This window comes from Xenopus laevis, chromosome 1S, assembly GCF_017654675.1.
Source record: "Xenopus laevis strain J_2021 chromosome 1S, Xenopus_laevis_v10.1, whole genome shotgun sequence".
NCBI classification, from domain to species: domain Eukaryota; kingdom Metazoa; phylum Chordata; class Amphibia; order Anura; family Pipidae; genus Xenopus; species Xenopus laevis.
The window spans coordinates 160422342-160443093 of record NC_054372.1 but is presented as its reverse complement, the minus strand read 5'-3'; the positions used below and the strand labels follow the sequence as shown (position 1 = coordinate 160443093).

The window sequence follows — 20752 nt, the reverse complement described above, 5'->3', positions numbered from 1 at the left end:
TCGGATTTTTCCCCCCGAAAATTCGGAATTTTGCCTGAAAACTCTGGTGTATTGCCAAAAACCCAACCCACATCAAAAAATCATTGGGACTTCTCCCATTGACTTATATGCATCCTTGACAGGTCTGAGATGCCGGATTTTCAGATTTGGACTTTTCCCATCCTTGGGGTTTAATTCCGAAAAATTCGTGATTTTTTTTTATAACATTTTTTTTGTGATTTTTGCATTCAGAGTTCAGTAAATAACTCCCTAAATGGCAGTGTGTTGGGATTTTTGTGTATAACAAATTGAATAATTCTAGGCAGTGTTATTCTGTGGCTACTACTCTGTGGCTACGAAAGCAAATAAAGTTCTGTCTTGCATAAAAAGGGCTTTATGTTTATGAAAACATAATTTGCCTCTTTATATGTCCCTAGTAAAGATGCACTTTGCATATGGAGTGCTCCAGTCCTTTAGAAGCATAATTCAGCTGGAGCAAGTGCAGAGATATGAAACTTAACTGGGAAAAAGGATTAAATTATGAGGAAAGCCTGAAAGGTACACAAGAACTTAAATTTAAAGCACAATGGGAGAAAGACCTTAATATTTCTTTTAGTGTCAAAGACTGGGAGTAATCCTTTGTCCTTACCCACAAATTGGCAACTGCATGCAAAGCACAAGAGACTAACTACAAGATTCTCACCAGATGGTACAGGTGCCCCACAACCCTGCATACTATTTATCCCGGGGTGTCAGATATATATATACTGGCGCTGTAACATGGAGAAAGGTGATATGAAACATATTTGGTGGGGTTGTCAGTTATTACAACCCTTTTGGGTTTCAGTCTTCCAGTTAATCTCCAAAGTCACAGGGATAGATATCCCACCTGACCCCTCTTTAGCATTGCTAACGATATCATCCCCTAATGCACCGTTGAAAATTGTACCTAAGGGCTTTGTAGCATTTGCAATAGCAGCAGCCAGAACTGTAATTCACAGAATATGGAAATGTCTTAGGCCTCCTACAGTGGCTGAATGGGTAACAGAAATTAACCAGATACAACATATGGAAGAGCTACTCTCATACACAAATAAATCCCCCAATCACTATATAAAAACCTGGACGTCCTGGACCTTATTCAAATCATCGCCGGATTATACCGGTGCTTTAGCTGCTATATGATGTTTCTTGGTGCGAAGGGTAGTATTAAAATACGTGAATTTCTTGCACTACGAGCTGGAAGATAGATTGTGATGTTATTATGATTTGATAGATTGTGATGTGCTGATCCACCTTTATCTTTTTATTGGTTTGAAAACCCTTGACACAACTGATTAAAGGAAAGTTAATGTGTACCACTTTTATTGTTCAAGAGAAGATATCAAGTATTATTTACAACTGAGTGCATTAATTGTATAACTGTCATGTGAACGCAGTCAAGGGTTACACCCTACTGATTTAATTTTTATTATTATTATTATTTTGTTTTTCTGTATATTGTCTTTGCCTTATCTTTCTGAAAAAAAGAAAACCAAATAAAGAATATGTAAAAAAAAATTATGAGGAAAGGCTATAATGGTTGGGGTTATTTTCTCTTGAGAAACAGGGCCTGTGATGGGAAATTATTACTTTTTACAAGTACCTGTACATTAGAGGACATAATAGACCAATTGGGGGGGGGGGTGCTTTTTTCTCCATACTGTAGATCAAAGAACCAGAGGCCATCCCTTTAGTCTTTTTTAATAGTTCTCTGTCATTTGTCATTTAAAGCAGCACAGTGAGGTTGTGAAATGCTAGAATGCACTTAATTTGTATTATAATATGGCCAATTCTAAGCAATTTTTCAATTGATCTTCTCTTTTTTTTATAGTTTTTGAACTATTGAGTTTTTTTTATAGTTTTTTTATTACTCTTAAAAACTATTTCCAGTTTTCAGATGGGGTCACTGACTGCATCTAAAAAAAAAAACAAATACACTGTAAGGGTACTTTTTACTATTCATCTTTCTATTCAGGCCCTCTCTTATTCATATCCCAGTCTCTTATTCAAATCAGTGCATGGTTGTTAGGGTAAAGTGGGCCCTTGCAACCACAAATAATAAAACATGAAAACCAATAGCAAATTGTCTCAGAATGTTACTCTCTACATCAAAGTAATGTTAACTCAAAGTTGGCCAACCCCTTTAGCTGCTTTAAGAGGAGAGAGTTCTTGAACATGCATAATATCCAAGGCTAATGTGATCTTAAAGGGTTAATGTCATGGGAAAACATGTTTTTTCAAAATGCCTCAGTTAATAGTACTGCTCCAGCAGAATTCTGCACTGAAATCCAATTCTCAAAAGAGCAAACATATTTTTTTATATTCAATTTTGAAATCTGACATGGGGCTAGACATATTGTCAGTTTCCCAGCTACCCCCAGTCATGTGACTTGTGCCTGCACTTTAGGATGGAACTTCTTTCTGGCAGGCTGTTATTTCTCCTACTTAATGTTACTGAAGGAGTCTCAGTGGGACTTGGCTTTTACTATTGAGAGTTTTTAGATCTACCAGGGAGCTGTTATCTTGTGTTAGGGAGCTGCTATCTGGTTACCTTCCTATTGTTCTTTTGTTAGGCTGCTGGGGGGAGAGATGCAGTACAGCATTAAAGAGTGACTGAAGTTTATCAAAGCACAAGTCACATGACTGGGGGCAGCTGGGAAACTGACAATATGTCTACCGCCATGTCGATTTCAAAATTGAATACAAAAAAAATCTGTTTGCTCTTTTGAAAAATTAATTTGCAGTGCAGAATTCTGCTGGAGCAGCAATATTAACTGATGTGTTTTGAAAAAAACATGTTTTCCCATGACAGTATCCCTTTAAGATATACAGTTAGTTAGGATATATATTCGTACTACATAACTTGCTGGGAACTCAAATTAGTGTCTAATGTAAGTGAGACCCCAGCAACCAGAATTTCCAACTGAAAAGCCACACAGAATTTATATAATAGAATACAAATTCCAGTTGCACATCATCTTTAAACAGCCAGCAATGTTTGCAGCATACTGAAAGTTTATTTTAAGGTGTACATTATTGCACATCTACCTACACCCCTACAATTGGACTGAGTGTGATCAATCAACACAGAGAAGCGCAACTCAATCAATGACTGAATTTGATGAATTTGTTGACAAAAAATTAATTAACCCTGTATTTATGCCAAGTGATACAAACGACCTTTCTGATGAGAGCTATTTGTGTTCATATATCTTAGTATCCAGGTGGTTAAATAAAATGCACTTAAGGCCGAGTGTAGCCTTAGGGTAGTCTGCTTTGGTAAAGCAATTTAGAGCTTGATTTAGTTAGAACAGGCTACAACATACTATTTTAGAAAGCAGATATAATGTAGTTGGAGGTAGGAAAGTTGTGTATGCTGTGTATTATAAAACAGCTTTACATAAAAATGTACAAAATTATAATTTGTGAAATGAACAATTTGCTTTTTGCCAACTAAATGTGTTTATTTCATTTCTTTCAGGGTGCGGGGTGCACTGCACTTGTTGTTGCTGTGGTTGCCAGGAAGCTAGAACTTACCAAAGCTGAAAAACATGTTCACAATTTCATGATGGACACCCAGTTATCTAAAAGAGTGAGTTTTTCTTCTGCACAAAATATATAAATATATACAGGGCAATGTGTCAGTGTTTACAATTTTGTTAAAAAAACCTGTATTATTAACAAAAAGTGCACTTGAAAATGTGATATTTTCTTTCATTAGAGAATTAAAGCATTTCATAATTTCATTTAATTTCATTAATAGTGTGTTTTAATGATATGCGGGGGTATTTCTTGGCATTCATTTAATTATTCATCAATCATTTAATTCTTGGAATGACTTTTTCAATAAGGAGTTTTATGACACGCACTTGTTCTATCTACAAACTGCACAACCCTTGCCCACTGACACAAAATTGGTTCTAGGTGGCAGGTAAAAGGCTCAGCTCTGGGTGACGGTGTACCAAATGACAATAGAAAGAATAGGTAGGCCATATATGATAGGTGATTTTAACTGAGGGGTATAGTTTTCCTTTAAGATAGTTCAGTGGCATGTTAAAGAATCTTACCTAACTGGTAAATATATTTAAAGAGATGCAGACACCAGAAATTAAACTCTTTTTACATCTATCATAATATTGCTTTTGAAAGCTACTTATAGCTTTGCCATATAGTATTTGCACAATGCTTTTCCATTACCTGTCTGATGCCCCATGTTCCTGTATGAGGGGGCTGCCATATTTGTGCAGCAGGAGTCCGTTAGTATTAGAATCTCTAACTGACAGACTGAGATGGGACAGTCAGGTTGGCAAAACAGTCAGGTTTAGAAACTTCAACTAACAATTACTTACAAAAACAAACCTCTCAGAAAAAAACATGACCTATAGGTAACTTTTAATGTACATTCATATTTAATGTGCATTCATGCCTCAGAGATCACCTGACCAGAAATACTACAGCTCTAACTGTAACAGGAAGAAGTGTTGAAGCAAAAGGCAGAACTCTGTCTGTTAATTGGCTCATGTGACCTAACATATATCTTTGTTTTGTTTGTGTGCACCGTGAATTGTAGGATGCCAGGGGGCGGACCTAATTTTTTTAAATGACAATTTTCTATTTATGATTACCCAATGGCACATATTACTAAAAAAGTATATTATAATGAAAATGGTTTATTTACATGAAGCAGGGTTTTACATATGAGCTGTTGTGCAATCTATTTTTATAGAGACCTACATTGTTCGGGACAGGGACAGAACTAGGGGTAGGTAGAGTAGACACGTGCATAAGGCGCAAAGCTGGGGGGCACCAGGCACATACCTTCTCTGCCTCCTACCCTTCTGGTCCCCTCTCTCCATTCTCATAGCACGGTGTTGTTCGGGGGGTATAGTTTTCCTTTAATGTTCTCTTTAACATATACAATAAATCAATGTAGATTTCACACTATCCCATGTAATAAAGGCACTAGGTTTGCCCAGGTGCAGTAACCCATAGCAACAAATGCAATGTTTATTTTTAAATATGCAACCAGGACATGTTACCTGCTGGTTAGCTGCTAAAGTTTAATGTACCCTAGTGAAATTAAAGCTCACCACAGAAAAATGTGCCCAAGTTTTATTCAGTCTTATGGGATTTTTAGAAGCCTGTTTATCAATGGATGAAAGTTATTCATTCCTATGTGATAAATACTCTTCTAAAAATCACATGGGCTTTTATTAAGGATTTTACTACCACTAAAACAGAGAGAAAACACATCCACTTAAAATAAACTCAGATAATACAAGCAATAAATCTGAGGGAAAGAAATGAATATATTGTTTGCATGGCAGGGTATAAAAGGGAAAGGAGAAAGCTGAGTATATGTAGTGGGATCTGGCTAAAAAGCATGGCCTGTTATTTAGTTAGTGGGCTGTGTATTTGGTGGAAATAAGTAACCAAATGATTCTTAGTCTATAATAAAGTAATGAGAGAAATTGGTCTTTATTTCTCTTGGTCATACTCCATTATGTTTCATACTCTATTACCATAAAAATATTTAATGCTTTTACAATTGCACATTGCACCATCCACTTTAAAGATAAAAAGCTCTTTATATTTGTATTTTTACTATTATAAAAGGAGTTTTTAATACATAGTGCTGCATTTATTACAAATCCACACAGGGTAGGAAGAACCAAGGGAAAGAGGGGCTTGTATTTAATGCCTGGTCATGGCAGCCATTAAGTTGTAGCCAAAAGTGTTACACCCATGCAAGTTATTGTGTGGGGCACAAGTATTCTGGGCATGGGGTGCAAATAAGCACTATGGGCAATAGTTGGTGAACCCTAGTGTGGTGCTGTTACTGGGTCTGTATCTTGTATTTCTGTACATGTTTCTGATATTTCTATTGGAGATGGGGGCGGGTACTTGTAATGTTAAATAACTTATGTGTCTATGTTCTGGAGATTGATATTATATTTTTTTCTGTAGGTTATTATAGAGGAATAACAATTTAATTGTGTGTGGTAACTCAGAAAAGCTCTCTGTTTGTTTAGGATAGCAGCTGCAGTATTAGCTTGGTGTGACATCACTTCCTGCCTGAGTCTCTCCCTGCTCACTCATAGCTCTGGGCTCAGATTACAACAAAGGGGGGGAAGAGGAGCAAACTGAGCATGCTTATTCCCAGGGCAAGGAGGTTTATGCTGAAAACAGGAAGTGTGATACAGAAGCCCATGTGTACACAATAGAAGGAAAGAAATGCTGTGTTTCTTTTGACAGAGGACTCAGAGCAGCACTACTTTGAGGGTTTATTCAGGTGGACCTTTCTGATAGGGCTTACTATGGGGCACATTTACTATGGGCCGAATATCGAGGGTTAATTAACCCTCGATATTCGACCATCAAAAATAAATCCTTCGACTTCGAATATCGAAGTCAAAGGATTTACCGCAATTCGTTCGATCGAACGTTTCGAAGGATTTTAATTCATCAATCGAACGATTTTCCTTCGATCCCAAATTGCTAGGAAAGCCTATGGGGACCTTCCCCATAGGTTAACATTGGTGCTCGGTAGGTTTTAGGTGGCGAAGTAGGTGGTCGAAGTTTTTTTTAAAGAGACAGTACTTCAACTATCGAATGGTCGAATAGTCGAACGATTTTTAGTTCGAATCGTTCGATTCTAAGTCGTAGTCGAAGGTCTAAGTAGCCAATTCGATGGTCGAAGTAGCCAAAAAAATACTTTGAAATTCGAAGTATTTTTTATTCTAATCTTTCACTCGAGCTTAGTAAATGTGCCCCTTAGTGTCCATTCTTAAAGGAGAAGGAAAGGTTAAAACTAACATGACACCCAAGAGTGTATTCATTAACACTGAGGCAAACATCACTTCCCCCTAGTGTAACAAATACTGTGTTTTGTCTGCCTTCATGAACAAAAATATATTTACTGACAATAAATGGGCATTTTGGATAAATCGAAGAGAATGTGGCTCCCTGGCTAATTCAGCCGAGGAATGTGATATTTTACATGAGAGAATTAATACATTTAGTAATTGAATTTAAATAGTGTGTTTTATGACCTGCAGAGATATTTCTTGGCATGACTTTTTATTTCTTTTAATTAGTTTTTCAGCAATTATTACAAACACAGGTTTCAACTATAAAATGCACAACCCTTTTCCACTGACAGATAAGGGGCTCTAGGTGGCAGATAAAGGCTCAGCTCTGGGTGAGAGTGTACTAAATGGCAATAGAAATGGAAAATAGCCTCTGTGAATCAGATTGTGAAGTGAAGATAAAGTGAAGTCTGTAGAAAAGATTTTACAGTACATCATGTACGGGGGAATGTAATAAAAATCGCTAACGGAAAAACTATTCGCAATGCGAAAAGTTATGCCTTTGCGCGAACAAATTTTGCTTTGTGCGAATTTAATATAGCTTTTGCGAGCCCGGAAACTGTTTAGCGACCACTTCCGACAGTGAAAGGCCGTTTGCGAATTTTATAGTTTGCGCCAATGCGCAGTCAATGTAATAAAACTTCTTACTGAAAAAGTCGTTATGTTTGCTCCAGAAGATTACGACACCTTCAAGCACCTCTTATGAGTGCGCAATTAAAATTCGCAATGCGCAATTAAAATTCGCAATGCAATAACAGTTTAAGGAACAATATTACATTGCGAGTTGTGGATTTTTAGTCTTATTGGTGCGAATTATTTTGCTCTTTGCGACTTTTATTACATTCCCCTGGTAATGTATAAAATCAGGGCAGGGCCAGACCAGACACATTATGACAGCGGTGGTGGGGAGAGAGGCAGGACCAGGAGTATGAAGACAAGAGGTACGCAACCAGTGCCCCCCCAGCACTGCGTTTAGGCCCCTTCCCTTTTCTGTCTACCCCTAGTTCCAGCCCTGTATAAAATTCATTCCCAGCATTTGAGGTTGTTAATATTTATGGAAGATGAAAGAGACATAGCAAAAATGGTAAATCAGTGTTATCTTAATTGAACCCTTATTTATTAGTTTTTTTAATGTATACATTAAATCAATGTAGATTTCACATGATCCCCCCATATAATACATGTCCATGCAATAAAGGCACTAAGTTTGCCCAGGTGCATTGGCCTTGGTAGGTTTTAGGTGGCGAACTAGCGGGTCGAAGAATTTTTTAAAGAGACAGTAGTTCGACTATCGAATGGTCGAACGATTTTTAGTTCGATTCGAAGTCGAAGGTCGTAGTCGATGGTCGAAGTAGCCATATTCGACCATTCAAACTATTTTTCCTCTATTCCTTCACTCGAACTATGTAAATGGGCCCCCTAGTGTAACAAATACTGTGTTTAGGCTGCTTTCATGAAGCTAAAATATTGGATAAATGGAAGTGCATGGGGCTCCCTGGCTAATTCAGCTGAGGAGAAAGAGGATTTGCACATTTGCTTCACTGCTGCTCAAGTGGTTAAAATTGCATATACTGACAAAGAATCTGTGAAATAATGTTTCATTTGCTTAATTTCAGTGTGATTATGACTGGGATACTTGATGAGACTGAATTGGGGAAAGCAGATGTACCGTGAAATGGTGGGGTGATCAGTTTTGTGCATTTAATAACTAAGCAATTTAAATATTGTAAAGAAAAAAATAGTCATGAAGGTCAAACAAGCTTTGTTTACCTTTAATTCTTTTCATTGTTTGTTTTGTTTAACAAAAAGAGTTTTTAAAAGAACAGCCATATATTGCTGCTAAAAATCCACTAATGCTATTTGTATAACCAGTGTTCAGGGCTGATGTTTCTGATTAACAGGTGCCTTTACAGTAATCTTCTAGTTAAAATCTGGGGGGTCATTTTCTCAGTGCAGGGCATGCTACAATCCTCTGTGTTTTTTGAACTTTATACCCTACCCTGCACTCATGAACACAGTACTGCTTGCACTTGGTAGCAATGTATTCATGAAGGGTGGCCAGGCACATACAAGTACCATTTCCCATACTTATTAAGGAGCGTAGGTAGCAACACAACACTGTATTTTTAATCTGGCTTAAGGCGCAGAGCACAAACAGCCACTGACACGAGTCCAAAATGAACGAGCATGCTTTTTCACTCCATAGTGGTCCTGTATTTGCAACAGGGGCAGCAGTAAATTACCTCTTGTATGTAATGTTCTAAATTTCTGCTGCCATTCATTTCTTTGTAAAAGTTTACTGGTATTCATTGCTGTAGTTGCTGCCTGTTCCACTTACTCTAGCAGGCAGGAAAATTTGATTTCAGGCCCTCCTGCTTGAGATACCATTCAGCCTTTTCCATCCTTGTTTGCTGGTGTGCATGTAAGCTGCCATCCATGACAATCACATGCTGGGTTAGACCACATTGCTGGTTGTAGTTTATTTGAAGAGTTGACTGGATTTAAAAGCTGCTGCTGTACTCCTTCCCCCTTTTATCTAGTTCAGTGCTCCTCTCAGATTCCAGAAAATCACCAGTGCTGGTATTACAGCATCACAGTCAGCAGGTGTTGGGTGAGTGGAGGTGTAGCATATTGGACATTGGTATTTCAACAAAATATTTCAGCTTCCTCTCTTGGTCTCCATCCTTATTTCATGAATTGCCACTTCATATGGCTGGTATCCTATCTGAAGCTCGCTGTAAGCAGCTGTCCTGTTTTATTCCAAATACTCTAGCTATCATTATAACCAAGTGGACTTGGATCCTGCCTGAAACTGCTTGTGGGCAAGAGTTTTGTCCTGCTTAAGGCTTAAATCCTAGTTATCTTTATTAGAGAGCATTCTGTCACAGTGGGCAAGGATATATCTCAAACCAACCGCCATGGTTTTTATCTGAGAGCAATTTTTATATAGTATTCTGAACTCAAGTATCCCGTAACATAACTATAGGGCACAGGGCCTAAATACAGGCCATGCAGCTGGACCCCCCACCCCTCCTATGGAAAAGATCTTTGTGGGGGATTCGCATTCAAGCCTGAGGGGTGCGAACCCTGCTGCGATTGCACCTCCCGCACCCCTGGTAGTTCCACCACAGCCAGTATCCCTGCCATACAACTGGTCCTTTGATAAGAAAAAAGCTTGCAAAGATAATTTTTTAGTGATTATATAATGGGACCCAAGTATCCCAGTGAGTCACTCTAATGATACTTTTTGCATGCATGAATAAAAATGCTGCACCAATCTGAATACTAATACGGAAACCTTGAAATTCTCAAATTTTTCATACAATTGCAAATCATAAAACCCCAAAAAACCTCTAAAACTTTGTATTAAAGAAAGATTTTACAATTGGAAAAAGGACAAATTCCATTGACTTCTACGTGACCTCTACAACTTTTTATATGTACTCCAGATAAAATATATGCATTAAGTGCAAAGTTTCTAATGAAACCTGTGTTGGCGATTAAAAGAAGGTTAGATGCCTTTTCCATGTATAATGGTTTTGTGGCACAAATTCTTTGGGCAGGAGCACAACAATTACTATGTAAAGCTGTAACGTTCCTCTATCCCTAGACCTAACACTTTTGAGAATCTCTCCACCTCACATGAATTAATGTCATAAGCAGGCTATCATGCAAATAATATACAGTATAATAATATTTAGCAAGAAACTGTGAAAAACATTTTTTTCACCATCTATGGAAGATATGCAAAAGGAAACAGTACTGTATATTAAATTATATGCAAATGCACCACAATAAAGGAGACATGTTGCTACTTTGCAGTAAAGCAACACTTCAGGACTACTTTAAAACTATAAACAGCTGGAACTCAGTAGCCATGCTCAAAGTTGTAATAAAGGCTGTAATTCCTTCTCTTCTTCCTTCCCTATCTTAACTCTCAAATGTAAATAGAAAAGTTCACATGAATAGGTTCCATTGTATATTAAGTTGTATATTAAATTGCCATAATATGATGTTCAAATAAGCACCTACAACATTCAGAAATATTTGAAATATAGAAAATTGGCTGATGTTTCTTTATATTGGAAGGAGGGGGCAACACAAAGGTGAATGAGACATACACAGGCACATCTATATTCCTAGTGCAAATAATTGCCACAGTAGGCAGGATCTGACCCTTATTTTACTATATTGCAAAAAGGTTCTCCCTTTAAATAAATGATCTTATTACACTGAAATGTAAATATGGATCACTGTGATTTCCTTTGATGGATTCTGTCTCTTGCAAGCTATGCATAGTAACACAATATGACGTTGTTGAGTTGCCAGTATTCTATAAATAGGGATATGGTGGGTAAGCCGAGAAACAGGAGCAATGCCCTTTGATATCACAAATGTGCCAAATGCTTGGTTTGATGGCTATCAGCTTGAAGGCATCTTTGATGTCAGCTGGAAGTTTAAGGCATGCACACAATTATTTTATTCCAGCTTCAAAGGGAACACTTCATAAACTTTATTAAGAGCATTGTACATGGGGTCAAGATTTGGAGAACTGCCAAGTTTTCAAGTATATGAATCAAAACTAGAATAAAAGAGGGAAAAAAAGCAAATACTTTGAGAGCAATTTTCTTCTGTATAGATTGTATATTTTTATTTCTCACAATAACAGTTAATATAGACTTTAAGAACGACATGTACACTGTCCCCAGAATGAAATATTATTTTAAATTGGGTGGGGGGACTTTTAACTAGATAATGATGACATAAAGGGGACACATTCCCCCCTTAATATGAAAATAGAATATATTTTCCTCTTAGTTTTCCATAAATGGCTTAAAGAAGAATATTTTATCTATTGAGGTAGGCTCTAATGATGCTTCCATCAACCTTCTGCAAAGGAACATGAGCCATGAAAATTCTAAAATTCTGGAATTTTTAACCCCAGTTAATAAACCTTGAGGGGTTGTGAGGGAGTAAGGCAGTAAACATGGGAAGAGCAGAGAAAATGGAAAGGTTCTTGCCTCTTCTCTTCCTCCTGAACAACTGTGTTTTTAAGAAGTGGTTGAAGGCTGTCTGGGGCAAAGGTTTAATCATGACACCATTTTTAATTGGACCATGTTTTTGTTAAGCAAGCGCTAATGGTTCTCTTATTATTACTTTTAATTTCTTACTACCTGTAATGTTAAACTTACTGCCCTGTAACAGCTAAAGGAATTTGGTGGTGGAGGGCTCTTTTAAGTCCAAGGCCTCACAGACATCTCTGCTTTGGTCTTGTGTCAGCCAGGCCTACATACTAACAGGATTGCATGATAGGATTTGGATCTGTTGGCATGCATTGCTGCTCCAACTCAGTCTGTTGGACCTTCCCTAAAACTTTACTCCAGCACAAATAAATCTAATGGTATTGTCAAACTCACATTCTTATGCAGTTCATGTAAATAAATGCACATTATTCCACGCCATAGTTCTATTTCAGTTGGTCCAGTTTGACTTAATGTCGATGCATTTTTTTCACATGGGCAGTTTTGGAACAAGAACAATCATTTCTTTTATGCTGCTATTGTTTTGATAGAGCTGAACAGCTGTAAATACAAATGCCAAAACAATTACAACAGTATGCATAAAAATAATCTTTTTGTATAGCTTGAGTTCTCATATTTTACTTTTACTAATTCTCTTTGGCTTCGAACAGGTGAAAAATGCAGCTGCTAATGTTCTCAGGGAAACATGGTTAATCTATAAAAACACGAAGCTAGTGAAAAAGATAGACCACGCAAAAGTTAGGAAACACCAACGGAAATTTTTGCAGGCTATTCATCAGTAAGTATGTTTTTTTGCTTTTGATTATACAGTTCTTTTCTATGTGTGTATTTTATATGTATGCATGTATTACAACTCATTCAAGAGAATATTGGGACCTCATACACTTAAGTGACTTAAACAACTGCTACTGTAGCGGGCTCTTTATAAGTGTCACCAAGCCCAGATATGAGTGTGTTTAATAAGCACAACTGGATGCGTTATTTTTCCCAGAGATGCACATGTATGAAGAATAAATGCAAACCCATAAACCTTAAATCTGTAAGAAGGCACAAGAACAATATTGAGTGTTGTTACCTATATATCCATTAAATGTTTCCTGTAAATCTGTGGATATACAAAAAAGACCGTTTATCTGCTCTCATGGACATATATCAGTCTTGTGAAGGGTAATCTGCTCTGAATGACATGGTTTTGCACATCCATTCTATGAAGTCATAAGTAGTCATATGCTGTGGGCATGGGAGGGTGCAAAGTTAATTGCCTCAGGTCCAGAGCTCTAAATGGAGGGCAAAGACCTTTGTTCTCCCTCAGTTAATACTGTGCTGCCTGCATTTGTCTTCCCAGTATAGAAACAGTAACATCAAAAAAATTGAGAATGATTTAAAGTCATTAAAATATAATGTACTGCTGCCCTGGGCTGGTAAAACTGGCATTTTTGCTTTGAAACATTAATATGGTTTATATATGTGAGTTGCTGTGGGAGGGGCAGCCATTTAATCAGAAAAATTAGAAAAGGCTACACAACATACAGCAGATAGACTGTATAGAACACAATGGGTTAGTTCTGACACTGAAAAATAAACAGGTTGCAAATCTCATTCATGGCTCTCTACAGTACTGTATAATGAATGTCTCTCTCGTATTAAAAAAATAGGATATTTGGTGCCAGGAAATAGTAAATTGAGAGGATTTTGAAACCTTGTAATTATACCATTGGTGATACACTATAGGAGCTTTCCCTTGTGTGCTCTCTTATTAAGCACTTATCTGTAGGTCACTTAGAAAGAAGGGCGTTTGTTTGCAAATAGGGTTGCCACCTATTTTAAAAAAAATTACCGGCCAGTGATGGGGGGTGGTAACGCCGTGACGAAAAAAGGGGCGGGTCACGGGTAAATGGGCGGGTGTGACGTAAAAAGGGGTGGGGCCACGTACAGCGTGATATGGATGGGGGTGGGGCCCCATCGCAAGAGGGGCAGAAGACGAAGGAGGGGTAAGTTTTGCCGAAGGGCCAAGGGCTTTTGTTATAGGTATTACAAATTACCGGCATTTACATTGCCGGTAAATTTGTAATACCAGCCCCGGCCCTGGTAGGTATTTTACCAGCTAGGCCGGTGGCAACCCTATTTGCAAATAATAGTTTATTTGTAGGATCAGTAGGTGAATATTTTAACTGTAAAATTGCTGGTCCATTAAGTGAGACATTGGACAGTCACATAGGAAGGACAATCTTTCCACTGAATGAGAGAGAGAGCTGACACATTCCTCACCGAATAGTGATGCAGACAAACTTCCATTCTTCAGTGGGAGTGAGAGAACTCAGTGGATAGAGGACCTCCTGCTACATAGCACTAGTTTTTCACTGTCCTTGACTTATGGTTGAGTCATGCTCTTGAAGGTTAATGTTATGAATCCTTCTGACTAATGAATTCCTAATATAGAGACATAGGGGCAGATTTGTCAAGGGTCAAATTGAAAATTCGAATTTGAATTTTCGAGTTTTTTTATGGTCAAAACTGTCAATTCGACTAAGGAGTTATTCAAATTTCGATTTGAGTTTTTCAAAAAATTTGATTTTTGAGATTTATCATACTCTGGCCCTTTAAGTACTCAAATTCGACTATTCCTCCACCTAAAACCTGCCGAACTGCTGTTTAAGTCAATGGAAGACATCCAGGGATCAATTTGGAGTTGCTTGCAGCCTTCCTGACATTTAAGTTTTTTCGGAGAAAAAAACTCAAATCAAGTTTTTAAGATTCAAATCGAATTTGATTCAAATTCAATTTGATCATATTCACCCGGGTTTAAAAAATTTTGATTTTATAGCAAATTTAGATTGGTTGAATTTCTAGTTCGTGGGAGTTTATGGGAGTTTTAAAAAAACATGAACTCGAAATTCGACCCTTGATCTATGTGCCACATAATGAAGGCAACAGAGAAGTGAGTTCCCAATTAAAGGCAGATATGTCTTTGTTGGAAATTACTAAATCATACCACAACAGAAGGGTAATTATTATTTGGAGGAATGACTTTTAAACATTTTATTTTTTCCCAAAAATTTTTAGTTTTTGTTTAATCTTTTGTACTGTTAAACAACAAAGCACTACTTCACTCCTTTTAATTCTTGTGAATTTTTTTATACCTGCCTAGTAGAAATCTATAGTAGAAATTTGCTCCCTCACTCCCTCCTAGCACAAAAATACACTGCAAATTCCAATTTGTTTTTCCATTCTGCAAAAGCAGACGTAAATGCAATATGCAAGTGTAACAGGCACACATAATAATAGGTACTGACTATCACATTTCTGATTCCCTATGCTACTGTTATATAAGTGGTATACAACAATAACTTAGAAGATCAGTTAAATCAATTATTTTAATAAGCATGTAACACAGCTGCATGGTGCAACTGGCTATTGCTAAGCACACACCGCTGATTGACTTCATTAGGTTTAAGAAGTAATTGAAAGAGGTAATGTACTGTTGGTAAATAAAAACAAAAGCAGATGAAAACTAACATTGCACTTAATCTGCAAGACGTCTACATACCTTCCTTCTATAGAATGCTCCCATCTATACCCCAGAACCACCTTGTGTCCCATTCATAAGACATTACATATGACCCTGTGCCCAGCAAGATACTTATTTCCTTATGATTATTGTTTCTAATAGTTGCACCACACAGCTATGTGATGTTGTGCTTTATTCACACTGTCTTGAATAACATGTTACAATGTGTGCAATACCTTTTTTGCATGTTATCCAGCCAATGAACTGCTGCTACAGTTTTCTTCTGTAAATTTCTGTTAGCAGCAGTAGCCATGCTTGGGTAATTGTCTTACAGCCATTGAGCATTATAGAGTACATAGATCCATTATCCTAGCATTTATACCTCTAAGAAAAGATAATGAACTGCTAGTGTTCCTGTTGTCTACAATTCCCAGAATGTGATGCCAGAATGATAACTAGGTCTCTTTGACTACTGGACCGAGGAGTGCTCTGCAGAGATAAAAATTGGTTTTGCCCATTCAGTGTACTGAGGTGAAGCCAAGATTATGTTTCCAATATAATAGCATGTCTCATTCTTTCATGTCCTAGAAAGCAGAGGAAAACTAGCTGCATTGATAACAACCTCGTTCTGTGGCTGATTAGTATAAGGCCATGTTTTGTGTTAATTATAATAAAAAAATCACCATTGTTTTTATACCGTGTGAGTGTGATCCAACAGAGCTTACGCAACTTTCCTTTCCGTTTGCAAAATTACATGTATGTGTTTCCTTTTCCATTTGAACTAACTTGTATATCTTTTCCCAGTAAATGTTAAACAGTTCTTCTTTTGTTTTGTCTTTTATTTTTCTTCAAAATGAAACTAGAGCACGGAAGTAAGTTACACTGGATGAGCTGCTGTTTCAGTCTTTGAAGACCTCTTACAAGTGCATGCTGGACTCTAACTTTATTGAAAACATTAACTTTTTCTAAACTTGAGGGGCCTACAACACAACAGACTGTGTTACTGTCCTCCCAACTACATTGTGGGTTATTTAGATGAACACTACCATAGAACCTTGTAACCTACAGTCATGATCTTTATCTGTGATAAGTGAAATTCATTGGCCAAAAAGTCACATTAAATAAATATATTTTCTCGACCATTGCAGCTAAATTGATGTTTTCTTGAAAAAAAATATTAGAATTGTTAACAATAAAACTTAATTATTATAGAAAGTCCTACCATTTAAAAACTGAAATCATTCTGCCTGTGTACTGTAGAATCTGATCATACTGCAGATACATTTTATAGCAGGGGTCCTCAACCTTTTTTTCCATGAGCCAATTTCAAATGTAAATTGAGCCAGGGAGCAACACAAGCATGTAAAATGTTCCTGGGGGTACCAAATAAAGCCAGTCATTGGCTATTGATAGCCTTTATGTGGACTGGCAGCCTACGGGAAGCTCTGTTTAGCAGTTGTTATGCAATCAAAACTTGCAGGAATTCAAAAATAAGCACCTGTTTTGAGGCCACTAGGAGCAACATCCAAGTGGTTGATGAGCAACATGTTGCTGATAATATCACTGGTTGGGGGTTACTGATCTACAGGAAGGTGGTCTTAAACCATCATTAAGGTAAGAGTTGAACTCTTTTATCATTGAGTACATATAACTATATGAAAATGTCGAATTTAATAAGTAGTGACACATATATTGATAGGATAGACATAGTTGAATCATTTAAACAAAATTGTATGTTACTTGCTGCCATCACCTTGTACAGTAGTTTCAGTTCATTGCTTGAATCCCTTCTTTGTTTATTAATAATCAGAGCTGATATTTATACATTCTCAATATCTTATATTAGAAAATCCCAGTAGGAATGCTTGGTGAAAATAAAATTCATCCAAAATCAACCTGAACAAATTACAATATTAAATGTTTTACCGTAGTGATAAAGAGCCAAATAAATAGCCCTTTATTTTAGCCACTGGTCAGAGAAAATGATTATTTCCATTAAAAAAACTCTCACTTATCACTGTTCTTCCATCAGGTATCAAAAAATGCTAACCCAATCAATCCATCTCAGACTAAAACAGGGCTAATAGCCATACCATAACATGTAGACAATGGACGAGTATCTGCTCGCAAGATTTGTAATAACCGGCAGTTGTTGTACAAGTGCCATGTCTACATATTATGGTTGTAACATTACAGGAATGTTTGCTTTATTTCCATTTAAAGTAAGATAGCTTGTTTTTTCTATAATTAGCTAGTGTCATTATGAACTTTACTATGGAGACATCACATTATCTTACTCTCTGCTTTGTTTTTTTGCTGTGATGAAGAAGCATGCATTTCATTCTACCAGAACATAGCAGAAATGACTTAATTCAAAACATCTCTCATGTAATTATTTGCTGTTGCAACTTGCATGCACAGGTCGACATAATTGTACTTCCATATAAAGGTTCTAACACTCATACATTTTTTTTCTAGATTGCGCAGTGTGAAAATGGAGCAGAGAAAGTTAAATGACCAAGCAAACACATTGGTGGATTTAGCAAAGGTTGGTGAAAGTGACATAGGAATTGTGTATTCTTCTGTCTCCGTTTGGGAGTAGCAATAACTTACCTGGTTCCCACCCAGTCTTAGCACAACGCAACATGGGCAAAAGACTGAGTAAAGGCTTCCAATTTCAAAAATCAAAACACAATGCCATTGTTGGCCAGAAACAAGAGGAGCCCATTCATGTAGGAAGTCCATTATGTGTATTTGTAATCTGTTCTTCATTTGGTAACAGTCCTTATTGTAAGAAGTCAGCAGGTAGAGGAATGCTAAAACATAACTAACCCATGCTGCTCAGTCTCACCTTTGGCAATTCAGCTGTAAGTGTAGGATTTACAAGTCACAGTAGTTTTTATACTTTTTTAGTATTGATTATACGTATGTTTATACAGTCCTTAACAGTTTTTTCTCCCTTTTTTGCTTTCAAGCAGTTATGACCAGTTTAATGCAAATTTATATTATTTATATAGAATTTCACTGGTGGGCCTTTGTCCATTCCTACTTTTATAGTTTTTACAATTTTTGTATTTTTGTTTATTTTTAGTGGTATGAACTCAAGCACAAGATACCTCAGTTTAAACCTTTCAGGTGTTTTTTTTAACATTTCATAAGATACATTCCTAGGTTTTTATTAACACTTTTGGTATAAATATGCCAAATCATTTATTATAACTAGGGATGCACCGAATCCAGGATTCGGTTCGGGATTCAGCCTTTTTCAGCAGGATTTGGATTCGGCCAAATCCTTCTGCCCGGCTGAACCGAACCCAAATTAGGGACAGGGAGGGAAATTGTGTGACTTTTTGTCACAAAACAAGGAAGTAAAAAATGTTTTCCCCTTCGGATTCAGTTCGGTATTCTGCGGAATCTTTCTCGAAGGATTTAGGGGTTTGGCCGAATCCAAAATAGTGGATTCGGTGCATCCCTAATTATAACTTGATCCATACTGAAAATGAGATAAAAACATAGCTACCTTGTGCTTTATATAATCTTGTATTTTTATATTTTTGATTTGCTAACAAGGCATCATTCCCTACCTTAATCTACCCACTATATTTGCTTGGGTGATGTTATTCCGGGGCTCCATTCAGCATGTACTAATTGGAATCCTTTCTATGCCTTGTCTTTTTGTTATCCTGAACTTTATTAAAAGGCAAATTTAGAATTCTTTATGGATTAATATTAATTTCCTTTAATCATGAGCATATAAAATGTTTTTGTCTGTGAGATTTAGCAGCCTTCCCAGTGCAAATATATTCCCAAAATCAGAATAGTCATCGCAGTAACGCATGTCTCTTCTCTCCTCATAGACACAAAACATCATGTATGACATGATCTCTGATCTAAACGAAAGAAGTGAAGATTTTGAGAAGAGAATTGTTGTCTTAGAAACAAAGCTAGAGACATTAATTGGGAGTATTCAAGCTCTCCCTGGACTGATTAGTCAGACCATCAGCCAACAACAAAGGGACTTGGTTGAAGTTCAGCTGCAAAATTATGACAAGCATGTTGCATACAGTGCTGAGCGATCGCGGTCAGTGTCACGAAGAAGAAGGTCCTCATCCACGGCACCTCCAACTTCATCAGAAAGTAGCTAGAAGAAAGCAGGTTAACCAAAAAGACTTTTTTTTGCCATCATATGGTCAATAATTTAGCTTTTATTGTAAAGCCCTATGGTTCTAATCAGTGTTATCTGGGTTCTGATGTCAGAATCTTGGAAACCTGAACACAAAGTTTTAGGCCAAATAGAGTGAGAACTCTTTTATTTCTTTTAGATGCACAGTGAATGCACCTATCATTACTATATAGATTGTTCCTCTGTAATTTCACTAACTTTTTATTCATGCACTTCAGACTTTACTACTATATAGTATAATAAAATCCTAATTTCTGAAAGAAGTGTTTGGTTAATTTAGTTGACGCTCAGGACTACCTGTCAACCTTGTGTTTGTTATGATACATTAAGGATTCAATAAGTTAAAAATCTCTATTTTTTTCTGCTATGAAAATGAACCTAAACCAAAACATAGTTTTCAATCAAATATACAGACCGAATAAAGTATATTTTTGTAACATAACCTAACATTTTAATTGGTTAGTATAATTGCAGCCAAATTGCAATATGGAAATTATAATGGGCCAAATCTTTGATGAAGGATTTGAAAATGTGTTCTATACAAACATTATTTGTTGTGCTACTTTAAACCTAAATGCATATTTCTCTAGGAAACTGCAGTTTAGAATTTAAATGTGCATAAGAAATATCTAAAGATTAAGCCCACTGCCATTATTGGCCATGTTCTTGTAAGCTTTATGTGCATATAGTCACTTATACCTGTCAAGTTACACTGAGCTAAGTCATAAGTGATTGCCTCTGCTGCACATAGCTGTCTGCTTGACCTGACAGGCTGATACTGGTCACTCTAGAGGGACTATAATTACTATTTATTGACAACACAGAATTCCTTAATACAGTTTCAATGCCAAGGGCCTAGTTGCCAAATCTTTCACATGTTTGGGACCATATTATAATAAAACTATGATTCCGTGCAAAAAGGTCTATGGGTATTCGGAAGGGGTTTTTTACATTGTGAGCTGTGAGTCAGTGGTACAGGCTGATACATTAGATTAAAAAAGGGGTTTCGCTTTAAAAAGGGGTGGGATGGCTTTTTAGCAAATGAAGGAATACAGTCTTATGGAAGATAGCTCATAGTAAAAGTTGATCCAGGGACTAGTCCGATTCAGGAAGGAATTTTTCCCCCCTC

At 36.9% G+C, this 20752-nt stretch overlaps 1 protein-coding gene across 2 annotated transcripts in view; it reads left to right on the top strand.

Annotated features, from left to right (window-relative positions):
* kcnn2.S (potassium channel, calcium activated intermediate/small conductance subfamily N alpha, member 2 S homeolog) overlaps positions 1-20118 on the top strand; it is a 120007-nt gene extending 99889 nt beyond the window's left edge. Inside the window, exons 5-9 of one of the 2 annotated variants that reach the window (XM_041580438.1) lie at positions 3503-3613; positions 12583-12710; positions 16304-16312; positions 17919-17988; positions 19298-20118. In XM_041580438.1, the coding sequence (XP_041436372.1) occupies positions 3503-3613; positions 12583-12710; positions 16304-16312; positions 17919-17988; positions 19298-19585 (606 nt within the window). In that variant the 3' untranslated portion in view covers positions 19586-20118. The remainder of the gene's footprint in view (positions 1-3502; positions 3614-12582; positions 12711-16303; positions 16313-17918; positions 17989-19297) is intronic. The other variant, XM_018244311.2, reaches the window with a different exon arrangement.
* The last annotated feature ends 634 nt before the right edge of the window (positions 20119-20752 follow it).